The sequence below is a fragment of the Anolis carolinensis genome, chromosome 4, assembly GCF_035594765.1.
Source record: "Anolis carolinensis isolate JA03-04 chromosome 4, rAnoCar3.1.pri, whole genome shotgun sequence".
Lineage (NCBI taxonomy): Eukaryota > Metazoa > Chordata > Lepidosauria > Squamata > Dactyloidae > Anolis > Anolis carolinensis.
In genome coordinates, this window is record NC_085844.1 from 60,423,029 (window position 1) to 60,447,143 (window position 24,115).

At 38.6% G+C, this 24,115-nt stretch overlaps 1 protein-coding gene across 2 annotated transcripts in view; it reads left to right on the forward strand.

Moving 5' to 3' along the window:
- arhgap28 (Rho GTPase activating protein 28) overlaps nt 1–22,823 on the forward strand; it is a 92,942-nt gene extending 70,119 nt beyond the window's left edge. For both annotated transcript variants that reach the window (XM_062980497.1, XM_062980498.1), the window contains exons 7-15: nt 77–168; nt 1,566–1,643; nt 3,227–3,389; nt 11,222–11,304; nt 12,727–12,924; nt 13,995–14,138; nt 17,033–17,157; nt 18,573–18,637; nt 19,565–22,823. In XM_062980497.1, the coding sequence (XP_062836567.1) occupies nt 77–168; nt 1,566–1,643; nt 3,227–3,389; nt 11,222–11,304; nt 12,727–12,924; nt 13,995–14,138; nt 17,033–17,157; nt 18,573–18,637; nt 19,565–19,656 (1,040 nt within the window). In that variant the 3' untranslated portion in view covers nt 19,657–22,823. The remainder of the gene's footprint in view (nt 1–76; nt 169–1,565; nt 1,644–3,226; nt 3,390–11,221; nt 11,305–12,726; nt 12,925–13,994; nt 14,139–17,032; nt 17,158–18,572; nt 18,638–19,564) is intronic.
- Nucleotides 22,824–24,115: the final 1,292 nt, after the last annotated feature.

Sequence of the window (24,115 nt, forward strand, 5' to 3'; positions counted from 1 at the left end):
TAGTTGTGACATTTTAGTATTCAGCAGGTGTTGTTCATCAGGAATCCCTATATTTTGTAATATTCTTTTTCTTAAGAAAATGGCCTTTTTGGAGTTCCACTGGCAGTATTGCTGGAAAACGACCAGAAAAAGGTTCCTGGGATAAAGGTTCCACTCATCTTTCAAAAAGTGAGTAAAACAAAAAGTTACAGCCAATTATGACACTGAAATTTCATTCCATGACTAAATCTTGTTTTTGAGAATGACATTCCATAAAAATGTTTAAACCACTTTCAGCCTGGATGCTAGAGTGTATTTCTGTATATTTTAGTTAACAAAGATACAACTTTAAATAGGAGTACAAGTTCATGCATTCAATTTAGTGTTGACTTCAAGCAGAGACAACCTTAAAATTTAGTACCAAAGTTGGTATTGTTTGATGGCCAAATTATATAATAAAATTATACAATCTGATTCTTATTCTAAAGGATAAGAATTTGACTGCTGAAGAACATATTTTGAGAGAGAGAGAGAGAAAAGCATTTTCTGAACTAACTATATCCATAGTTGTTTCAACTCTCAAAAGTGATTTTATGAAACCAAATATTGGACGTGCTCTTTGGGAAGTGTGAACTTCAGAAGGTCCCAAAGTGACATATGGTATCAGGTATCCTTTCATTGGTTGGACTGATCCGTTCTAGTCCTCTGATATTACTTCAAAACTAATCCTTTGTTGTAGAGGAAAACATGTAACTTCAACATGAAAACACTGAACACAATCTGGCCAACTGAGGACTGAATGTTACACCTAAACAGAACATATAAGGGGCATACAGTTGTATATGGGCCATGCCAACTGCCCTGCCTCCTTTTTGCATCCTTCCAGTAGTGAACTCTGAAGGAGGTTTCCATTTATGTTTCCCTAAATATGAAGGAGCCCTGGTGGCGAAGTCCCAGGTTCAAATCTGGGGAGCGGAGTGAGCGCCCGCTGTTAGCTCCAGCTTCTGCCAACCTAGCAGTTTGAAAACATGCCAATGTGAGTAGATCAATAGGTACTGCTCCGGTGGGAAGGTAACGGCGCTCCATGCAGTCATGCCAGCTACATGACCTTGGAGGTGTCTATGGACAACGCCGGCTCTTTGGCTTAGAAATGGAGATGAGCACCAACTCCCAGAGTCAGACATGACTGGACTTTACGTCAGGGAAAAACCTTTACCTTTACTAAATATGAAGAGAAACCTCCCCACAATCAGGAATCTTGGTGCAAGAATTTCCAGCTGCATGGAAGGGTGGTCCCATTGAAGTGAATATGAGTGGAAATCACCTTCAGACTTCTTTTTCCTAAGTTAGGAGGTAAGGCACCAAGGAGGTAGGGACGTGGATGCTGGAGTTACAGCCAGCCTTTACAGCTCAATGCCCCATACACATTGTGGCTGAGTCTCTGGGGCATAATGCCCCAAAAGCATTAAAATCAGGACAGGATTATGATCTTACCATTTCATGTTTGTACAGCCCGAATTGCATATCTTTTACCTTTGCACTGAAAGGCATTTTAAAAAGTAATCTTTTTATCTATTGTGGCATAGCTATTACTCAAGCTTGAAGAAACAGGCCTGGAAACGGAAGGAATTCTTCGAGTGCCAGGATCTGCTTCACGGGTTAAGGTATGTAGCTCTTCCACACAAGCTTTATAAATTGGTGTTAACTCTTGTTGATAGAAAATACTTATGGACAAGCAATATGGGACTGTTTATCCATATATGAACCACACTATATAAATATATAGCTAATTCAGTTCACTAAGAAACCCCAACATATAGAAGTACCTAGTAATTTTAGGAGAAAACAGATGAGAGATAGTAGCAGGAAGGACATTTTACAACAGAGCAATTGAAATAGATGGCTTGCTACAGGAAGAATGGGCTCCAGAAACATTCCACACTTCAACATTTTATTTATTTTACTTGTGATCAAAGTCATTACATTCAAAACATGAGGAAAAAAGGCAGGGCCCTGCAACCCAGAAGATTACCGGTACTCCAAAGGATTTCAGGTAGGTGTCATGTGTCATGCTCATAAAGACTGCTGGCTTGGTTGAGGCTAAATTAGTCCTGCCACTTAAGCTCTAGTGAAAGAAAGCGTGCCTCCTTTGGGGAAAGTCTGTTGAAATAGCTCTTACCAGCAGAAAGTTATTCCCAATGTTTAGTCAGAATATTCTTCCTTGTAATTTGTTTACATGCTACTCTGTTTGTTTTTTTAATCATTTATGTTTCTGTATCCAGACAATTCTTTCTGATATGTATTATTCTGTCAAACTTTCATTTACTGGATGAAAGCCAAAAATCCACATGAAAGATGCAGTGTTTTTAAATTTCAGTTATTAAATCTGATCAAATGTCACCCAGTAAGGGCTTCTACGCCAATCCAGATTTCACCATTCAATGCCATTGCATATTATGTTGACATTTGAATTTGAAACCATTCAAAAAAAATGTTTTAAACAAAAGCATATGGATTTAATTAAAGAATATTCCTTGAAAGTAGTAAAAGGTTAGAAAAAAGTGCATAATTTCATAGATCCATTGATTTCTGATTAAAAACAAAGTTACTTGGTCATTATCCATCATGATGCTGCTGCTGCTGTTGTATGCCTTTAGCAGCGTCTGACAGATGATGATCCTAAGCTGTAGATATCACAGGGTTTTCTGGGGTTGAAAATAGCTCACCCAAGGTCATCCAGTGGGTTTCCATGGCTGGGTGAGGAACTGAACCCTGTTTTCCAGAATCATTGTGCAAAGTTCAAACTACTGTTACACACTAGCTCACTTCATCATGACCAGATATTAAATTCTGACTAGAGGAGAGCCACAAATCAACTGGATTTAATGGCAAGTTGCCCAAGTCTTACATTTGTCAGTGGTTTGTAACATAAGGACACATACTGTAATATCAAGCAGTATATCCCTGTATTGCTTGTTCCTAAATTGCAAGGTCTTCTATCTATTAACAGCAGTAGAACACCCAGAATCATTTTCTGACGCAGCTGAGAGCTAGCTAAAAGATACTTGACACAAGCTGATTTGCAAATATTTAGATATAAGAGCTGAGAGCCAATTTCTGACACTTTTATTCTAGGAACAGCTTCGTCTGAAAATATTACATTTCACCTAAGCAGTATGTCTCTTTCAACAAAAGTCCCTTTTATTAGCAACTTTTCCTAATCAGTCATTTTTATTTTATCCTGCAGAGTCTTCACCAAGAAATTGAAACAAAATTTGATGAAGATGCTTTTGACTGGGATCAAGTGCGTAATAATGATGCAGCAGGACTGTTGAAGATGTTTATACGGGAACTTCCAAGTCCCCTCTTCACTATGGAATATCTGCCTGCCTTCATCTCATTAGTGGAAAGTAAGTAGAGCAATTAGTGTTCTGTATAGTGTCCTCTTTTTAACCCAACAACTTGACAGATTCACTATTCACATTCCAGAAATTTAAAATAATCATTAGCTTTGCTCCAATATTTCCTCCAACAACCACACCAACATCATTTCTTCTCACATCTACAAGTAGACTTCTATCTAGAGCAGTGGCCCTCCTTGTAGTTAGACTTCAACTTCCAGAAGTCCTAGCTGACATGCACAATAGACGTGAATTTTAGTCCCTGCCACATGCACATACCAAGCTTCTATCATCTCCTCTATTAGGAGTTTTGTCAATCATTTGCTGTCTTTTCTCCTTGACCTCCTATTCAGTTTTGAGTCCTGGGGGCATTCAAGCATATTCCACTCAGGCACAGTCTGAGTCACTGTTTAAGACAGAGCTGTGCTGGAAGTCAGAGATTAGATGATGCATCATCCCCTCCACATCAATTGGCACCATAAGGTTGTCCATAAACCTGGTAGGGTTTTGAGAACTGGGGAAAAAGCAAATAGCAAGTTATTTTTAAATTGCAGTGTCAGTGGCAAGTTTTCATAAGCAACACAGCATGGAAGAAAGTTAAAGCACCTCTTCTGTAAATCACAATATTAATCTAAATCAAGCCCCATTCCCAGCTGATACTTTTTAAAAAGTAGATGAGCACAATTCTACATATAAAAATCAAATGCTCTAAGACCCCCGTATCCACAGGGGATACCTGAAACCATAGACCACCCATATCCACAGGAGACACCTGAAACCATAGATACACTCAAATGCCAGTTACAGTATACTATGGAGAGCACCCATGGGGCTGTGTCCAGCCTGCAAGCCTTTGTTGACCCATGCCTGCATGGGTCAACAAAGGCCTGCAGGCTGGACACAGCCCCATGGGTGCTCTGGACCTCCTAATTTTCTCTGTCTTCTCGGCATAACAACGTGATGGACCATCACTTCCTTATGCCGAAAGGACAAGGGAGGAAGGCAAGCAGCAGCTGAGAGTTCTCTGGAGGGCTCCCAGCCACCTCCCAGCCTTCCTCAGGCCCTCCTCCCGCACAAGGACTGAGCAGCCCCGTCCTTATGGTGGGAGGATTGCCCCAGGAAGGCAGATGGCAGCAAAGAGTCCTTCAGAGAGCTCTCAGCCACCACCTGTCGCGCCCTCCTCCCGGCACAAGGATGGCCCCTGGAAGACAGTCAGTGATGACCCCAGCCCTCTGGAGGGCTCTTCACCACCACCTGTCTCACCCTCCTCCTGGCACAAGGATGGGGTGGGTGAGTTGCCCCATCCTTATGCCTAGAGGACAGCCCGAAAATCAAGCAAGAGGATTGGGTCAGTCGCCATGTGTTTTGCCCTCCCCCGGCATAAGGATGGGGTGAGCAGCCCAATCCTTATACCAGGAGGATAGCCTGAGGATGACCCGACCCCAGCCTTGCCCCTCCTGGTCCTCCCCCACCCATCCACCCTCTCAGCCCAGCCCTCCTGGTCGGGCCAGCAATGCAAAGAATTTTGCCCATGCCTGCTACAGAGTCACCCTGGAGGATCTATTCTAGAAATTCCTAAAGTGGTATCACTTCTAGAGATTAGTTAGGTGCTACAGGACAACTTTCTGGTAACTTCCAGGAGAAACATACCATAGACTCACCTGGAGGACCTAGCAAATTCATAGATCTCGGCCATTCTTCCCTGTGATGCTGATAAGTGAAACCATGGACATGGGTTCTGTGGTTACAGGGGTCATACTACATATAGCTGCTTTTACTGACAAAATCAGTGGGAAGGAAACTTACATATTTGGTCCCCAGCCATGCCCTGATAGATCCCTAATGTGCTCAATGTCACATTGTAATTGGCTTTGCAATCTCCCCAAATATGAGACATGGCTTGTTGTGTGGCACAGATGGCTGCATTGTAGGGGAGCTAGAAGAGTCTGCCTGCTTGGATTCTGGCTTTGATTTGTTTATTTGACAGGACAGTAGAAGAATGGAACTGCTGGGCTGTGAATACAAACAGAGCCACAGGTTGCATGCACAGCCTCCAGAACTCCCACTGAAATACAGCCTGTGTGGAATTCTCTGCTTAGGTCTTTTCTAGTTAAGCTTGTAAACAAGCATTTATCATTTATGGCAGGGTATTGATGATAACATTGATAGAGAAGAATAAACGAACCTTTCCCAAACAGACATGCTCTGTTGCTTCTCTCCCTGGCATTATCTCTTTTAGCAAAAATTGTGGGTTTCATCAAAGGGATTGGGGGGGGGGGAGAGACAGTTTAACATTGCTTATTATTTTAATGTCAGCCCTTGAGTTACTTTTTAGATTTTGCTTTGTACAGGATGCAGTTTTCCTGCCAAATGAAAAGATAACAGTGATTTCAGTGAAATGAGCTGTTGAGTCAGGATAGTTTGAATCAGAGGATTAGATACAGCTTGTCAGCAATTTTAATACCAGCCAATCCTAGAACCATGAAGCCAGAGAAATGTAGATTTGGAAGAGACCACAAAGGCCCTCCAGTCCAACCCCCTACACATGGGAACACACAATCAGAGCACTCCTGACAGATGGCCATTCAGTCTCTGTTTAAAAACCTCCCAAGAAGGAGACTCCATCACAATCTGAGGCAGCATATTCCACTGTTGAACAGCTCTTCCCATTAGGAATTTCTTCCTAATGTTTGAGTGGGATCTATTTTCCTTTTGTTTGAATCCATTACTTCATGTCTTGGTAGCTGGAGCATCAGAAAACAAGCTTGAAAAAGAAGCATTGGAAAAAAATTCAATCTTAATTTTATGTTCAGAAAGTCGCTACGTATTGTTTGACCTGTTATTTCTACCACTACTTCCTATGGCGTTATTAATCTGTAGAAGAAAAGCATGTGGTCTGCACAGGATTAAGTGAGCCCCTAATGGCTCAGCGGGTTAAACCTCTGAGCTGCCGACCAAAAGGTCGGCAGTTCGAATCTGGGGAACAGGATGAGCTCCCACTGTTAGCCCCAGCTTCTGCCAACCTAGCAGTTCGAAAACATGCAAATGTGAGTAGATCAATAGTAGATCCCTCTCCAGCGGGAAGGTAACAGCGCTTCGTGCAGTCATGCCAGGCACATGTCCTAGGAGGTGTCTATAGATAACTTAGGGGGAGTCTACGGACAATGTCGGCTCTTCAGCTTAGAAATGGAGATGAGCACCACCTCCAGAGTTGAACACAACTAAAATTAATGTCATTATATTGTTGTGTTTTTTATACTGTCTGTATTCACCTGGCCCTGGCCCCATGTAAGCCGCCCCAAGTCCCTTTGGGGAGATGGAGGCGGGGTATAAAAATAAATTATTATTATTAAAGATATTAAGGGGAACCCTTTACCTTTACTCTAGTGATTGTGGTTATTTGGTGATATTCTTAACAAGGCAAAACATGGAGAGCGTATTGTTCTCTCTTTTTAAAAAATTATTTCTTGTTGCCACTAATTACTAATTAATTGTAGTAATTTAGTAATATGCTACGTTTATGTTTATACCATCTCATGATCATCCATGACACTTTAGGAGTAATGAGTAAAATTTGTACCAGTTGTACCAAAATACTAACAATATTACCAAATAATATTGTTATACCTTCGTTAGCTCCCTAAGAACATGATATAGATAACATTGTTACTAGGCACATGTTATTTTCAAGCTCTGTCGCAGGGGACATAGGAAGGGGAATTTAGAGGTGATCACTGCAGAAACAAAACATTTTATAGAATTAAGAAAAACAACATAGAATCACGAACAGACTGAGAGCAACTCCAGTTGCTGATATATAGCTGTAGAGGTTGATGAAACAAGACAAACAGAGTAATGCACATGTGGTTTAATGCTATCTGGGATCTGTGCAACATTAAACAGCCTGGCATGAAAAATCCCTTGAAAATGAATGATGTGGTGTTTAACCTGAGACAGAGATGGAGGGCTGCTTTGAATTAAAAGTGAAGGCTCCTGAGACATCAAAGAAGGACTGATTGGCAGGCCAGAAGGAAAGATGGCCTGCTTGTGACCCAGAGGATAAACTATGTCAGGAATGTATCCCTAAAGACAAGGTTTCTTTCTAAGGCATTGCCCCTTAGGAAGCCAGAACTGAAGCTTTCCAGTCTTTTCTTATGTAGGATTTTCTGCCCACCACCTGGGCTGAGTTTACATGTAAAGAGGAGACAGGGAGGACATGGTCCAGTCATGCATGTTCAATCAGTATTCAAGAAAGTGTATATAAAATTACTCTGGAGATGTATATAATACAGTAGAGTCTCGCTTATCCAACGTAAACAGGCTGGCAGAACGTTGGATAAGCGAATATATTGGATAATAAGGAGAGATTAAGGAAAAGCCTATTAAACATCAAATTAGGTTATGATTTTACAATTTTTTTCTCTTGTCAGGAGCAACCGGACTTGCTTCTGGAGTGAGAGAATTGGCCGTCTGCAAGGACGTTGCCCAGGGGACGCCCAGATGTTTTGATGTTTTTACCATCCTTGTGGGAGGCTTCTCTCATGTCCCCGCATGGAGCTGGAGCTGATAGAGGGAGCTCATTCGTGCTCTCCCTGGGTGGGATTCGAACCTGGCAACCTTCAGGTCAGCAACCCAACCTTCAAGTCACAAGGCTTTTATCCCCTAGGCCACTGGAACATTATTAAGCACCAAAACATTTTGTTATACAACAAATTTGACAGAAAAAGTAGTTCAATACACAGTAATGCTATGTAGTAATTACTGTATTTATGAATTTAGCACCAAAATATCACGATGTATTGAAAACATTGACTACAAAAATGCGTTGGATAATCCAGAATGTTGGATAAGCGAGTGTTGGATAAGTGAGACTCTATATGGTTTCATGTGGGAAAACAAATGTGGGGAAGTACATGTATTCTGCAACTGGTTCAGCTTCAATTATGTATTCTAGTTCAGTGGTTCACAACCTGGGGTCCCCAGATGTTTTTGGCCTTCAACTCCCAGAAACCCTAACAGTTGGTAAACTGGCTGGGATTTCTGGGAGTTGTAGGCCAAAAACATCTGGGGACCCCAGGCTTAGAACCACTGTTCTAGTTAGTGATAATGCATAACAATAAACCATTTTTGTTATTAATCTTTCTGGTATCATATAATCCAAACATTGATAACACCAAAATTAACATGCAAAATGTAAAATGATTAATCTGTCTTCACTTATCAAGAATCAATAATATCAGAATAACTATGCAAATGTAATGATACAAACATTGTTAATAACACTGCATAATAAAGTGTCAATGAGAAATGCAAGTGTCAGAGCCTATCAGTTTAACACTTAATGCAGAATAAAGAAAAATTAAAGAAAAAAATATTGACTTCTTAACCACTTCAATTGAAATAAAATAATTAAAAGATTGCACATTAGAGTGGAAAGATTATCTTGCTTGCCAAAAACCTGCTCATAAACTATATATCTCATAACACAGCTGCAGAAACATTTCACAACCAAACTGTTCCATTACCCCACTATTTTACTCATTATTTTCAGATTTTAATTGTGTACAGTATAAACAGATCCCATACATTTTTTTCAAAAATAAGCCCTAATATTCCCAGGCAAGTTTAAATAGAATTAAAACCTTTTTTTATTTTGGTTGGTTTCCAGCTCCAGCTGTACATCTTCACATTCTAGTTGATTTGAAGGAAAGCCAAGTTCTTGCGAATCTGTGTTGATCTTAAAATTGTACTATTGCAAAATGTATCTTTATTTTGGAAAATCCTAATGGGGCGAATTACTCTTTTGGTCATGGATTACACCCAAAAGATAACAAGTTAATGGAGCTGACATTTGTGATAACTATAAACTGTGAGAACTGGAGCTGATATCCATCCTTCAGTAATAGAAGAATTTATACATAGATTTGTGATAGTGGATGAAAATGTAGTACTGCTTACTGATTGTCCTACAAGAGGATTTGATTAAGAAAGAAAGCTATCAATGGCAAGATCTTCCACTGAACAAAATGAAAGACTTATCCAAATGCAGATGACAGAAAAATCGAACTGTTAAATGACCAGTATACAGGACAGCATAACCAAAGAGGAATAGAAATTGCAAGAAAGACAAGTGTAACTCTCATTAATTCAGTAGGTCTACTCTAGCTGAAAGTATCAATAGGATTCAGTCCAGTGTCTGAATTATCATTTAAAGGCATTGGGTTCTTCACTTTATACACAGCAATAAATTCAACATTAAGTGCCTGTCTGGCTCCGGACCACAGGCAGGTGCCTGACATTAGGTTGGGAATTGTGTAGACCAATTTATAAAGAAATCATTTTTGTAAAAAAAAGAAAATATATATACACACCACTATTATCATTATAATAGTTTCTTCACATGTGGAAACCAGCAGCACAGGAGACCAATTTGCCTTTATGCTCAGCTTAGAAAGCTAAGATTTGCTGCTACTGGGAAAGACGAATGGATGTGACCCAGTGTAAATATATTTGTGATTCCTACAACTTCATCACATTCATTAAATACTACTGGGCCACCCACTTAAGAAATGGCAGCCTACTGTGTTTATTAAATGATGTAGTCTTCAAGTGTAGAATAGAGATATCTTGGGGTTAAAAAAAAGCATTGCAAGGGGTTATCTTTTCAGGTGTTTTCTAAGCTGATTAGCAAGTGGCTTCTTTTTTTTTTGCAAATTATCAAAATAGAGATGGGCAAAATGGCCAATTCTGTCATGTGATGATATCTGTCGTTCTCAGCTTTAAAATGATATGGTTAGGCAATTTGTGGGAGAAGCCAAAATGCCCTTGAGAAAAAAACTCCACCATTACCTTTTGCTCATGGAGGAGGGAAGATCGTCAGTATGTTGTGTTCTGTCTCATGCACTTTCTGGGGACTTTCTTTCCTTACTTCTTTCATGCCTTCTATGTATTGTGTGTGCCATGTGTTACCTCCCCCAGATGCCTCCTTCCTTCCTTGTCCTTCGGTTGATCCCAAGGGTCATCTAGTCCAACCCCTTTCTTTTTGCCATGTAGCAAAAGCACAATCAAGGCACCCCCAACAGATAGCCATCCTACCTCTGAATAATAATAATAATAATAATAATAATAATAATAATAATAATAATAATAAAAAATATGTTCCTAGTTTGAAAGTGTTGTTCCTGTTTAATTGTGTAGTCTTTACATTGAAAGTACTTGTTGTGCTCCAGAAACTTTGTTTTTGTGCCCACAAACTATGTTAAATTGGTGGAGACTCTACAAAATATTCAGTCATTGAGAAACTAGAGCAAAATGTGCTATAGCAGGATGTCCCTCCTGCACAGACAAAAATTTTGCAGTTTAATAAACTTTTCCCATGTGTTTATGATAGAACCAATTAGGAAATTACATTTATAATCCAGGAACAAACATCATAGCCCAGGAGAGGAGGTGTTTCTTTTCACAAAGAAAACAGGGGAGGGACAGTGGGCAAGAACAACTCTCTATAATATGATGGCAAATCAACTGAGAACGCCTGAATAAAATGGATAGTTTACTTGTGTGTGATGGAGGTAGGAAAATCATCCATTTAATTTCAAAACGGAGTATGCCTGAGCTATATAGTAATCTACCCTTCCAAACACTTGGCATGTTCAGTGGGATGAAGTCTTTACTTAAAAAAAAAAGATCCTGTAAGGCTACTGTTATCTTACTGGACAAGTGGCTACATTGCTTTTTTAAAAAAAAAAAAAACGGTGATACAGCCATCCTTTTTCTAAGTTAGCTTTTTCTCAGGTGGCAGATTTCATTTTTTTTAAAAAATCCTATCATGTTGTTCTTAGAAATCTCTCAGGTCAAACTGCAGCTGCAGGCCTTGCAGTTGCTGATCCTGTTGCTTCCTGATGCCAGCAGGGATGCAGTCAAGGTAGGCATATTGTTCAATGAGGTTTGCTATCTGTATTTGTTGACTTTCAAATGAGCTGATTATATATGCAGAAGCTACATGCTTCCAAGAGGATAACAAATGTAATGCTCTCTTATTCTTAGGCTGAGAAACCATTTTCCTCTGGGAACGATTAATTCTGTAGAGAGAAGGATGGTTGAAACATATACAATTAATCGATCCCTTGGTTAGCATGTAATTCTTTATTCCCTGTACCTCTGTTAAAATGTTACAAGAATGTGTCTAATCAGGAAACAGTGAAGAAGCCAGGCTTCATCATTGTCAAGGATTATTTTTCTAGTGTGTGCTGACTATTTATCACTTAAAGAAATGGGAAAGACAGTTCTCTAAGTGCCCTAGTATGCATGGGTTTAATAAATTAATGTTACTTTATAGACATAAGACACACAAAGCCATATGACTGCATGATCATTAATGTGATGTTGTGCGTTTAGTGAATTGCTTTGATTTTGTATTCTTGTGTTCACTGTCACAGCTTTAAGATTAGGTTTCAAACAAGTATGTTTAATGATGAAAAATGACACTACAGATCAGAGAGAATATTTTGTAGAGTGTAACATGAGTACCAGTTTGACTTGATAGTTAACAGATTGTTTTGCATGATAACCAATTCCAGCTTTTAAAAAGGGGTGATATTCTACAGAGATATGAAAACAGAGGTTGAACCAGGATATGTTACTTAGACCCCTTCTACACTGATCACTTAGTGCAGTTTTAAACTAGGTTCCAACTGTGGTGGCTAGACAACAAACTCCCAGAAAAGCACACAAAAGAAAGTCCTTAATGCACATCAGTGCACTGTAGTGTCTGTAATGACAATCTGGCCCTCAGACTGTTTCCAGGATATCCTATCTAATCATCTACACAGCAAAACCAATACCGGTTTGAAACTGCCATAATGGTCAGAATAGAGGACCTTAGTTGCATATGTATGCAGCTGGCCAACCCTTCAAGCCCGCCATAAGAGCCAGCAATGTTAATCATGATTCAAGGAGAAAGATACTTCCAAATCCTGAGCAAAATTGCAACAAGGAATGGTGAGATGTCTTGCTTCTGGCAATTGCAGATTCATTTGTTGATGGGAAAGGGCTCTCTGAGGTGGTTGAATATTGGCTGTTAAGATGAGCTAGTGGGACATTTGTATAGTCTTACTGAATATGGCTCAATTATAAATTCATAAATGCAATCCAGAATACCAGTCAATGTTAACATATTTAGCAAGAACTAGAATCCAGAAGTGCTTCGGCCCACTGAAAATACACCTAGCTTTTCTGCTAATATTTACTGCGACTAAACTAATATTCATAATAGTACAGATTAGAAGCACACAGAATGATCTTTGTCATCCAGTAAATTGAGTCTGAGTAGGCTTCTTTCTGCTAGGCCCTTCTGCAGTTCTTGAAAAAAGTGGTGGCTAATGAGAAGAAGAACAAAATGACTTTATGGAATGTTTCCATGATTATTGCCCCAAACCTTTTCATCTACAAAGGCAAACGTGCAAACCAAGAAGAGATGCTAGCAGCTGCCACCACAGCCCATGTTGTGAGACTTTTGATAAAATACCAGGATATCCTGTGGACAGTAAGTCAAATTGTTGATTTTTAATATGATGGTTAAATGGGATTAAGTTCCAGAAACTTTAAAGTCAAGTAACAGTGTATTTACATTGTCTTTGACAAAGCTTGGGAAAGCTGATAATTTGAACTCCAGCTTTCAGCAGCCTTCAGGCATCATGGCCATTGATTATTCTGGGAATTGTTGTTCAAAAAGGTAACACTGATAAATTCTGATTTCAAAACAATATTTTGTATTTGAAGCTCAGATCCATGTTCCACAGTAATAGGCTATAATACAGAGTCAAGTTGAGTGTTTGTATGTTGGTCTTCTTGTCTGAAGAAACTAAATTTCATGTTTGATTTATGGAGCCAGTTTTATATTTCAAAATAGAAAATAACAATCCTCAGAATTGAATCAAACGTTCCTAAAACGTTTGATGCAAATTCAATTTCCAGCTTGTAGGCCTTGACATTCAAGTCAACATTTTCTCCCTGTTTTACAGATGCAAACTTCAATTTCACAGCATGTGGCTTCTATGGGAGCTAATTGTTAATTATATGCTCACCAATCAAAGGCTGCAAACTAAAGCAGGCGGCACATTCAGTAAAGCTGCAGGAAGTGACCTGAACATATCAAAGATAGAGTGCATTTGCATGATTTTTTAAATCCATAAACACGAAGTTAGAGGTTTTTCAGAGAACACAAGAAACTTCTTTATTCCCATCTACAATGAAAGACAGAAGAGCTGGAAAATTAGTGCCTGCATTTGCTCATCAAAGACCATAAAGATTGTAGCATGAGTCCTTTAATTGCTAGTATGCCTGATGCTTTGACACGTAGGGGTAGAAAAGCTGATGGAAGGACATGTTGGCATTCATTACCTTTTTCTGAAGAGAGAGGAAAATGTTGAACAAATAAACATTTCAGGGAGGAATTCTGGGATATTGCAGAAAATGCCTTTATGTTCCTTTTTATGAGGTTACTATAAGACCACTGTTTCCAAGATTGTGTTGAATTTCTTGAATAACATTGCATCCAAGGAATGTCTTTGAGGTTATCATGTATAGTTAGTTTTCTTTTCTTTGTCCATTTAGGTCCCAACATTTCTGATTTCTCAGGTGAGAAAGATGAATGAGGCTACTATTAACAATACCAAAAGGCAGCTAATGTTTGACAAAGGTGTGCGAAGGCTACTAAGAAGAAAAACTATGGAGCGAGAGAGGCCAGAAAAAACAGAGGTGATTATTTGTTTGTATATCTTTCCCTTTTCCCATAAATATGTCTGCACAATAACATCACAGCCTTGCTGCTCCAGATCTGATCAAGCAGCTGCAAAGTGTTTGGGCAGAGAATGGTAGAGAAGGTTTCTTTAGCCATCTGAGAAGTGTATTCCAGATTCAGTTTGCTGGTTCTGAGAGCAGGTGGGTTTGAAAGTGCAACTTACAAATAATAAAGGCCAAAACATTTGACCATGATTTGTATCATCTGAAGAAATTTGAGGTTGCAGTGATCCATGTGAATGTATAGAGAGGGGATGTGGTCCCACTCTAATAGATGTCTCCATACATTAAATTGATTGTGAAGGGTTCTTTCTCCCCAAGTGGTGTTGTTCTACTTAGTTGATGCCAGCCTTGTTGAGTAGTAGACACAAGAAAAATGAATCCGTGATATTATTGGTTGGAGAAGCATTGCCTGAATGAGCACATAAGAGGCACTGAAATGTAGAACCAAGGGGATCCAGGAGTCTAGATATTGCAAAATTGGTTGATGTAAGCAGTTCCTTTAAATTCTGGAAAGCTATTTGAGTGGATAGATCCCAGTAGAATGGAGATTTTCCCTGCAGGAGGTTGGATAAAAGTGCAACAAGCTTTGCAAAGTCTAGGACAAAGAGCGGCAATAATTGGAAAAATCCAGAAATTGCTTGACCTCCTTCCTTATTTTGGTAAGATACCAGGAGAGTACTGCTTCCATTTTGGAAGTATCCAGCTCTGATCCCTTCATAAAGATTTGATTGCAAAGGAAGTTCACAGCTGGGAGGTCAAATGCACATTTATCTAGCTTGGCATACAGCTAGTGTTCTCGCAGTTGAGAGAACCTTCTTGCAGTTGCCCACCCCTCTTGTAGACCAAGCAAAAACGTAGTGCACATAAAGTACATTACATGAGCTTATCAGTCCATGAACTCCAGTGAGCAGGCTGTCCCATTATGAGCAGACAAGAGTATAGTTAGCATACTTGTGATCCAGGTAATATCCACTCATCAGCAGAGAGATCAGTTTGCCCTTGTAAAAATTCAGGAGCTATTCTTTCCTCCTGAGAAGGTAAAGCACTGTATAGAAGAGGCAGATTCTCCTAATATTGCATCTGGAAACTACGCATCTACGTAATCTTTGAGGTTTGGATTTTATTATTACCCATGTTTTCTTTGCTTTACAATAAAATCTATTCCCACAGTGACTTACAAGAAAAAATACAGTATTTTTCAGGGTTTCAGAACTACAAATTAGTTGATTTCTGACATAAATCTTTGACACAGAAATGTATTAGTCATAGTAAATGGAATGGGAGATTGGCAGTGAACAGTATTTGGATAAGTAGTTTACATTTCAGTTAGCTCAACATAAAATCTACCATTCAGATGTTCTGAATTAGATGTTAGTAGAAATGGAGTATAAACTACTGAGTCTTCCATTGTTCTTGTCTCTGAGTGGTACAAATTGTGTTAGGAACTGGAAGTAAGCATTGCTAATTGTGGGTTGTTGTATGTTTTCCGGGCTGTATGGCCATGTTCCAGAAGTATTCTCTCCTGACGTACCTCACAACCTCTGAGGATGCCTGCCATAGATGTGGGCGAAATGTCAGGAGAGAATACTTCTGGAACATGGCCATACAGCCCGGAAAACATAAAACAACCCTGTGATCCCGGCCATGAAAGCCTTCGACAACACATTTGAGTTATTTCTGCTGTTATTCACAAAAAAGACTGATAAATGTTGGACTGTTCCAAGTAAGGTCAGTGAGATTGTGTTTAGATCTACCTTTACAAACAGCAGAGCTTACTGCTACATTATCTTCAACAGGAAATAATTGCTTCCATTGCTAGTTCTGTATGATTTAACTATTATTGATCATGTCACTAAGAAAAAAAAACCTTTTCCTTATACCTTTGGTTTATTCAAGTCCAACAGATGTTTCCATTACTATTTCCACAGTCCCCATATCCCTTCACCTTCTGCTTTCCTCTTTCCCACCTCCACCCTTTTGTTTTCTTTGACATCAATTATGTACTCACTGGATAGAAATGACTTGAAACTGTGGTGTTATGAAATTCACCTCGCCAAGTGAGTTTTTTTAAAAAAACTGGTGACATCTTTTTAGCTAGTGAGAAAACCTACTGAGAAAACCCAGCCTATTCTATGCCTTAATTAGACAGCAGATCTCTCTACAATCTTTGTAAGTATCCCTCAAATGTCGGGAAGCAAGCCCAGGGCAATAGAGGTTTGTATTTACCATGAGGCTTCCTCACCTACTCTCCCACACCAGCAACTCTTCAATTTAGGAGGCCTGGGAGATTTAGTGAAATACATACACTAGAACTTGTGACTGTGGAGCACGCAGCATCAGTGTGGACACGATGGTAAAAGTTACTAATAAATAAATATACACAAGCTAGGAAAGTCTGCGGCAGTTTGAATTTGCCCAAATCCACTGGAAATGGCAACAATCAACTTGCTTCTCTCCTCCCTGATGACTTATTGTGTGTATATTACTTTTGCACTTTGAACTCAGTTTGCACCAGCTGAAGTAAACAAGGAGGAAGAGGAGAAGGAAGGAGTAACAAAGTGAGACATTTTAAATGCATCAGAAAAAGTGAGTTAATTAGGACTGTCCCTAAATGGAACAACAGGAGAGTATGGAAAGAGGGATAGCTCTTCTTTTCATCCTCTCCACTTTTTTCAAATTTTCCTCTTCTAATGGTAGTCATACGTGACATCCTAGGCCTAGTTATTCATCAAGAAAGGCTTCTCACAGGCAAAATGGGAAGTAGAGAACAGGGAAACTCCATTGTCTAATCATTACTTAGGTTAATATTTTGGCTGAAATTAACAGATGGTTGTTTCTTATTTCTGCAGTCTGACATACCTGAGGGAGTGATAAGAGTTCATGCACCATCACATTCAAAAGTTTCTATGGCAATTCAGCTGAACAGTCAAACAAAAGCCAAAGATATTCTGGCACGATTTCACTGTGAAAACAGGTAAATAAAAGCACAAGACTGAGATATAGCAGGAGTCGGGAAAGTGGTTTGTGGGCCCCCAGGGCCATTTTACAGCCCACAGGTCCAAATTTGTTTTGTGGCCCCCAAAGTCCAAAAATGTTTTGCCTTCTCAATCCTCCTACCTCTACCCTCTTCCTGATTGGTGGGCAAAACAGTATTTTGTAGGAGGTCAGCCTCCCTGATTTCTTGTGGGGCAAGAGGCGATTTCTAGTTGACAACAGGTTCAAAATACTCTGTTTTTTTCATGTGAATTGAATTTCAATTTTATTTTATTTCATATTCACACATGCACATTTCTTTCACCTCACACATCACAGGCAGTTCTTGGCTTCTACATTAGAACAGTGAATCTGCTCAAGCTTAAACCCAAACTTTAAGAAAAGCACCCACATTGTTGAACCCTCTGTTGAAGGCAGAAGAAAGAATGGTTTCCAAAGTACCATTTTCAATGTTTTTAATAGGTATACAGGGTAAAAAAAATTGAGATTTAACTTGGATGCTTTTTTTTTTTGGTTTAAGTTTGTTTGGGGTCTTTTGTGACTGTCCTGCTCCCCACTTGTTGTTTGCAATAGAATCAAACTGTGTTCATACGAAGACTGGAATAAAACAGGGATGGATATTGAACATCCCTTTACATGTTGTTGGACTACAGCTCCTAGAATACCTCACTATTATAAGTGCTGGGACTTTCAGCCCAACAACAGTTGGAGGGCCGACTATTTCCCACTTTGTGCTTGTGGAATGGGATCCAAGCCTGCTCCAAATTGTTTCATGTTTGTCATCGGTGTTGGGGGAGAAACAAAATCAGATCTTTCCACAACTATACTGAAGTCTTTCAAGGCCTTATCTTTTTTTTCCATTGAGCACAGAATTGCTGCTTTAATTCTGATATGTGTATAGTCAGCTCTTTGTATCACAGCTTCAACCCACATATTTAATTTTTTTTAAATCGAAGAAGCAAACCTTGCTTTTGCTATTTTGTATAAGGAATATCGTTTTACGATACCATTGTACATAATGGGACTTAAGCATGCAAGAATGTTGGTATCCGCAGGAAATCCTGGAACCAAACCCTAGTGGACACCAAGGACTACTGTATTATGTAAACCGCCCTGAATCCCTTCGGGTGAGAAGGGCGGGATATAAATGTTGGAAATAAATAAATAAATAAATAAATAAATAAATATTTGCAAATATGCACTAAACAGTTAATTTTCTAGAAACTGTAACAAATAATTGAGTTTAATGTAGGCCAGAGATTTGTTTGAATTGACTGGTTGATCAATATGTGATTTGAAGTAGGAGGTTTCAGATTTCTGATTCTTAATGGAAAAAATGTGCTAGCATAATGGTAATTTCAGTTGACATTATTTTTTTTCCATTTCAATTCACAGCCACACCTCATCAGAGAAGATGAAAATGCAAACCCAACGTTTACATGAAATTGGAGGAAACATAGGTAAATGCTGACTTCCACAGTAGCAGACATGTCATCTTAAATAAATTTTACCTGTGCAATTAAAGCGAACTGCAACACATAATAAGTCAGACAGATCTTAGTAAGCAATCACTTCAGCAGAAATGGGAATGGTTGATAAGAGTGAAGAGTTAAATAAGTATCCTCCTCATCTAATGCTGTCAGGAATCTGTTTTTGTCAGTACTGGAATTAGTATGGGGCAGAGTTTGATCAATTACTTTTTTTCATTATGGCTCCCTAGCATAGCTACTTCCCTAACAGGACATGCAACCCTTCTAGTAAGTGTGACAATGCATCACATTCTGTGTACAGTGTCCTGTTCCGCAGCAAGTGCCATAGCATTATGATGTCTTTTGCCCAACATACTCCATGGCACTCAGTTGCCAAATGAGTAATAGGACCCATAGTGCAACGGCCTTGCTGTTTATGTCATATGTGAAATAGTCTCAGAGATATAGCTACAACATTGGGCAAGCATTACACAATGTTGCAATCAACATTTACATGAGTTATACTTCAATTTAGAGTGATGCAAATGCCCAACAGGTTGCCAGCCAATATCTGTTTTATTGTGAAGCCGATTTTCTTCCTCAATGCAGTCCTTATGCCCCTACCCCTCCACACACACACACCTAAAATGTGGTTTGGACATGTTTCGGTTGCCCAGACAAGACCTAGTTCAAAAAGAAAATAGCAGATTGGTAAAAATATTGTTATGTTATGGAGCACTTTTTTTCCGGTGGCTACTAAAAACCTGAGCATCAGTCTGAACTGGGATTTTTTTTTTTTTTACATTCCTGACATAATTATCAGTGGAGTATGAATACAGATTCCATCCTCACATTAAAAATGTTACAAGTATGAAGATAACATTACCTAAAACTATTTTATTGCAATGTTTCTCTCAGGACAGCACTGTTTGGATCCCGATGCTTACATGTTGGATGTTTACCGTGCAAATCCACAAGCAGAATGGGTGATTAAACCAAAAATAAGTTGAAATCTGTAATGGCGTCTTGGCAGAGCACTTTGGAGAATGCCAAAAGAATGGTTGAAAAGCTCCCTCTTTGTCTGCGGTGAAACCAAAGTAGTGATGAAACTCAGCAAATACCTTCTCGGTGTAATTTGCAACCTGTGTCTTCCAAGTGTTTCATAGATTTTGAGAATTCTTACTTCAGTTAATGGTTTGCTATATTAATAATTTATTTTGTAATGACTATATTTTTAACACTGGTTTTACTGCTGCCACTTTTCAACGGATATGAAGGAATACAACCGGCTCTTGTTAATAGACTAAAAACTGGATCACCAGTTCCACTGTCACCATCACACCATGTACATTGATATTTACTTAAGGTGGAATCCCAGGAGGATAAGGACGACTATCAGAAAAGAGACAGTATCATTTAATATGAAGGACGGTGCCAAAAACCATCCCTGGTCAAAGGACTTTTTTATTGTCAAATACTTGTGACTCAGTTCAAGTTAGCCAATAAGAGGGAAAAACTACTGTGTAAAGCATTTTTACTGTTAATGTACTGTGCATGTATATAAATATATAGGTATAAACAATTACATATCAGGGTCTTAATGGCATTTCTCTGGTTTATCCATGTCTAAATTAATATGTAGCAATTTTCACAAGTTAACATGTGCATTTTATACATATGAATGATTGGAGAGCCAGTGAAGTGTATTAGTTTGAGTGTTGGGCTATGACTCTGTAGACCAGGGTTCAAATTCCCACTTAGCCATGAAACCCGCTAGGTTACCATGGGCAAGTCACACTCTCTCAGCCTCAGAGAAAGGCAGTGGTAAATATCTTGGAATGAATCCGACAATAAACCCGTTTGCTTTAGGTCACTGTAGGTTGGAAATGACTTAAAGCCAAACAAAAATTATTAATGATTGATTCCAAATACAAACTACTTTGAAAGAACTGAAAAACAGAAGTCTAGAAACTTCATAAAATTTTCAAATTGTTTTTTAATTATGTATCACTCTATTGTTACACATTTATAGCATGTGACTTTCGTGATTTCTTGCTCGAATGCATCATCCTTCCCCTTCCCGGACACCTTTTTTTGCCTTTTCATTTAATGACAAAGTAGCTAGTGTTGAAGATGGTGACCTTGCTTTGTTGGATTGTTGTCTTCATCACATACACAAAAGTGTGCCTTCAACATATGTCATTACAGACTTTGAATACAATCCCAAGCAGTTTAACCCTTTCCCAAGTATCTTTCACATGACATAAAAATGAAGGCATGTCCAACACTAAGTGGGTATTCCCTATACTAGTGTCACCCAAGGCTATACAAATTAGCCTTGGGTGACAAAAATATAAAAGGTAGTGTCTAATGGGAAGTATTCACTGACCACTGTAATTATAAGAGTAAATGTACTGCATGTATTGAGTTCCAGTTTTCATATATTTTTATATCTGTAGTAACTGTAGTGTGTGTATTTTTGTTTTGTTTTTGTAACTCTTCTGCTTCTAAGCAGAACCTCAAACACATTTCGATGGTTTAACATTTGGAATACTGATTACAGCAGTTTGTTTCGCTCTTCAAAAATTGTACTATGAATTAGAGAATGAAGGAAGGAAAAAGCAGTTGCAATTGATATGTATTTGAGCATATGACTAAGCAAGTGCATTATCTCCATTGGACTAGATAACCTATATCAGACCAGACTGCATACAATACATTATATTTTATGTAAATCAATGTAACGTATGCCTATAGATTAGCATTTGATATAGGTGAACTATTTACAATATTTAGAGGGATATAAAAAGTAGTGGTATACATTTTGTAATCCATGATTTGCAAAATGGAATATTTGTCTTAATAACATACACATTTCAGAGAGGTACTGTCCAGTATTCATTTATAATACTGTAACTCAGTGGTTCTCAACCTGTGGGTACCCAGGTGTTTTGACCTAACACTCCCAGAAATAATCCCAACCACTTTATTATTACTTATTACAAGCATTTATATCCCACCCTTCTCATCCCCGAGGGGGGACTCAGGGCGGCCTTACAATTAGCATTATTCAACACTGAACAAACCAATATAAAACATAATATATAAAAACAATTACAATTAAAATAGATAGCATTAGTTAAAACATCCATATAAATATTTTAACAGATGTTAGGATTTCTGGGAGTTGATGGCCAAAACATCTGGGGGCCCACAGGTGGAGAACCACTGCTGTAACTTCTCAATCAGTTGCTAGAGTCTTAAGGCTGCATATTCTGCTTTTTCCTTGAAAGCTTTGGAAATTCTAAGCGTTTACCATTCTGATAGCCCTTAATAAACCATTTCTTGTGGGATTTCATCAACTACATCCCCACCACATGAGATCATATTAAGAATGCTTCCCTTCCTTTGTTTCTGCATGTAAAATCTCAATTATGCAGGAAGTCTTAATACAGAAAGCGATAATCTAGCTATAGTATGGACCCCCAAATGGAAAAGGTGAGCTCAAGCTGGGGAAAGGAGTGACTAAGAAAATGGGTATGTGAATATGAATCAGAAGTGTACTAGGTGATCAAGCACCAAGAAACCAATGGCAATGGTTTATCTTTGAGACCTCTTGGGCGTAATTGAAGCCACAAGCTGTCCTGTGCACATTTACTTGGGAGGAAGTGATCTGGAATACATTAAAGACATTTCTGAGTATTTATTATGTTTGTAAGAATCTTCATAAAGATGTTTGAATGATAATGGATGAAAAGTAGACAAAATGAATAGCACCTACCTGCCAATGTTGATGTCCCTCCTTTAAAAACAGCCCAGAGGGGGCTTGCTCACAATACAGCTTCAGCTTGACCATTCCACTTTGAAGAACTCTACCCAGATTTGTCTATAGTTAATAATTTGTTATACAATATGACAAGCAAATAGAGCAGGACAAAACCCTGCAATTCCTCCCACTTCATTGTTATTTTCCAAGTCTGCTTTGATGTTTGCATGTTGAATTCTTATGTTTATTTATTTTTATACTGAAACTCTTTTTACCAACAGCCTTATAAACCAGTAATGGGTTCAGTCTATTATGTTCTCACAATACTAGCCCAGACGAGTAAAGATTGCTCTAAAACTGTTTGTAAAAAAATGTATTCCGCATTCAAACAGTTATGACCTGTATTCTAAACCTCTGTGTCACTGTTTCCTTTATTCATGTGATCAAAGTAGTCATATATGGCACCCTATGGGGAAATCTTCCTTGTTTCTCTTGGATCCAGAAGCAACTTGAACAGTTTGGATATTGATGGTTTTGTTCCTACGCCACACTGTATTAGAAGTTCTGATATGGGAAGTTCTGGCAGGAGAGAGACAACATGAGGTTCCACAATTGGAATGTTGGATGAGGATTTCAGGTGATGAAGGCTGGGTCTACACTGCCCCCTATACCAGGATCTGATCCCAGAATATCTGTTTTGAACTGGATTATATTAGTATACATTGCCAGATGATCTGGGATGAACAGATAATCTGGGATCTGATCCTGGGATATAGAGCAGTGTAGATCCAGCCTTACAGAGTGATAATTGTTCAGTCCAATATCTTGTGTATCCTCCCTATGGTTAAAATCTGAAAACCTGACTAAGTTAAGCAATGTACTAGATGTGGGAAGGGGAGTGAGAACAGAACTTTCAACATGTTTATCTGTCTTTTCTATTGCATTCACATGAAATAAGAAACTACCAGTATAGCTTTAGAATTAATAGCCAGAATCCTGTGTGGTACAGTATTCTAATTGGACTTTTGTATGCAGAAATTAGAATTGGGCGGTTTTGTAGTCCAGTAGGAGACTACAGCTGCATTCCTTTGTACTAGAGCTGACAAAGTGGTCATTCTGCTATGGAACCACTGCCCAACAGGACAATGTACATCACTCCCATTGTGTACTGGCCATTTTTACCATGGTCCCAATACATATCTTTGCAATACAGTAGAGTCTCACTTATCCAACATAAACGGGCCGGCAGAATGTTGGATAAGCGAATATGTTGGATAATGAGAGATTAAGAAAAAGCCTATTAAACATCAAAATAGGTTATGATTTTACAAATTATGCACCAAAACATCATGTTATACAACAAATTTGACAGAAAAAGTAGTTAATTACACATTAATACTATGTAGTAATTACTATATTTACGAATTTAGCACCAAAATATCATGATATATTGAAAACATTGACTACAAAAATGCGTTGGATAATCCAGAACGTTGGGTAAGTGAGTGTTGGATAAGTGAGACTCTACTGTATTACTATTTAGCTAAGTATACATCTGAAGATTTAGAATACAAAATACGTATTTACTTTAATCAAGGACAAAAGTGTAGGTGGTTATCAACTAGATTACTTATATGATTTATATAGAATATCCTATTAGAAAAAATGTTTCCGACAAATAAGTCGTCAAGCAGAAATATTCA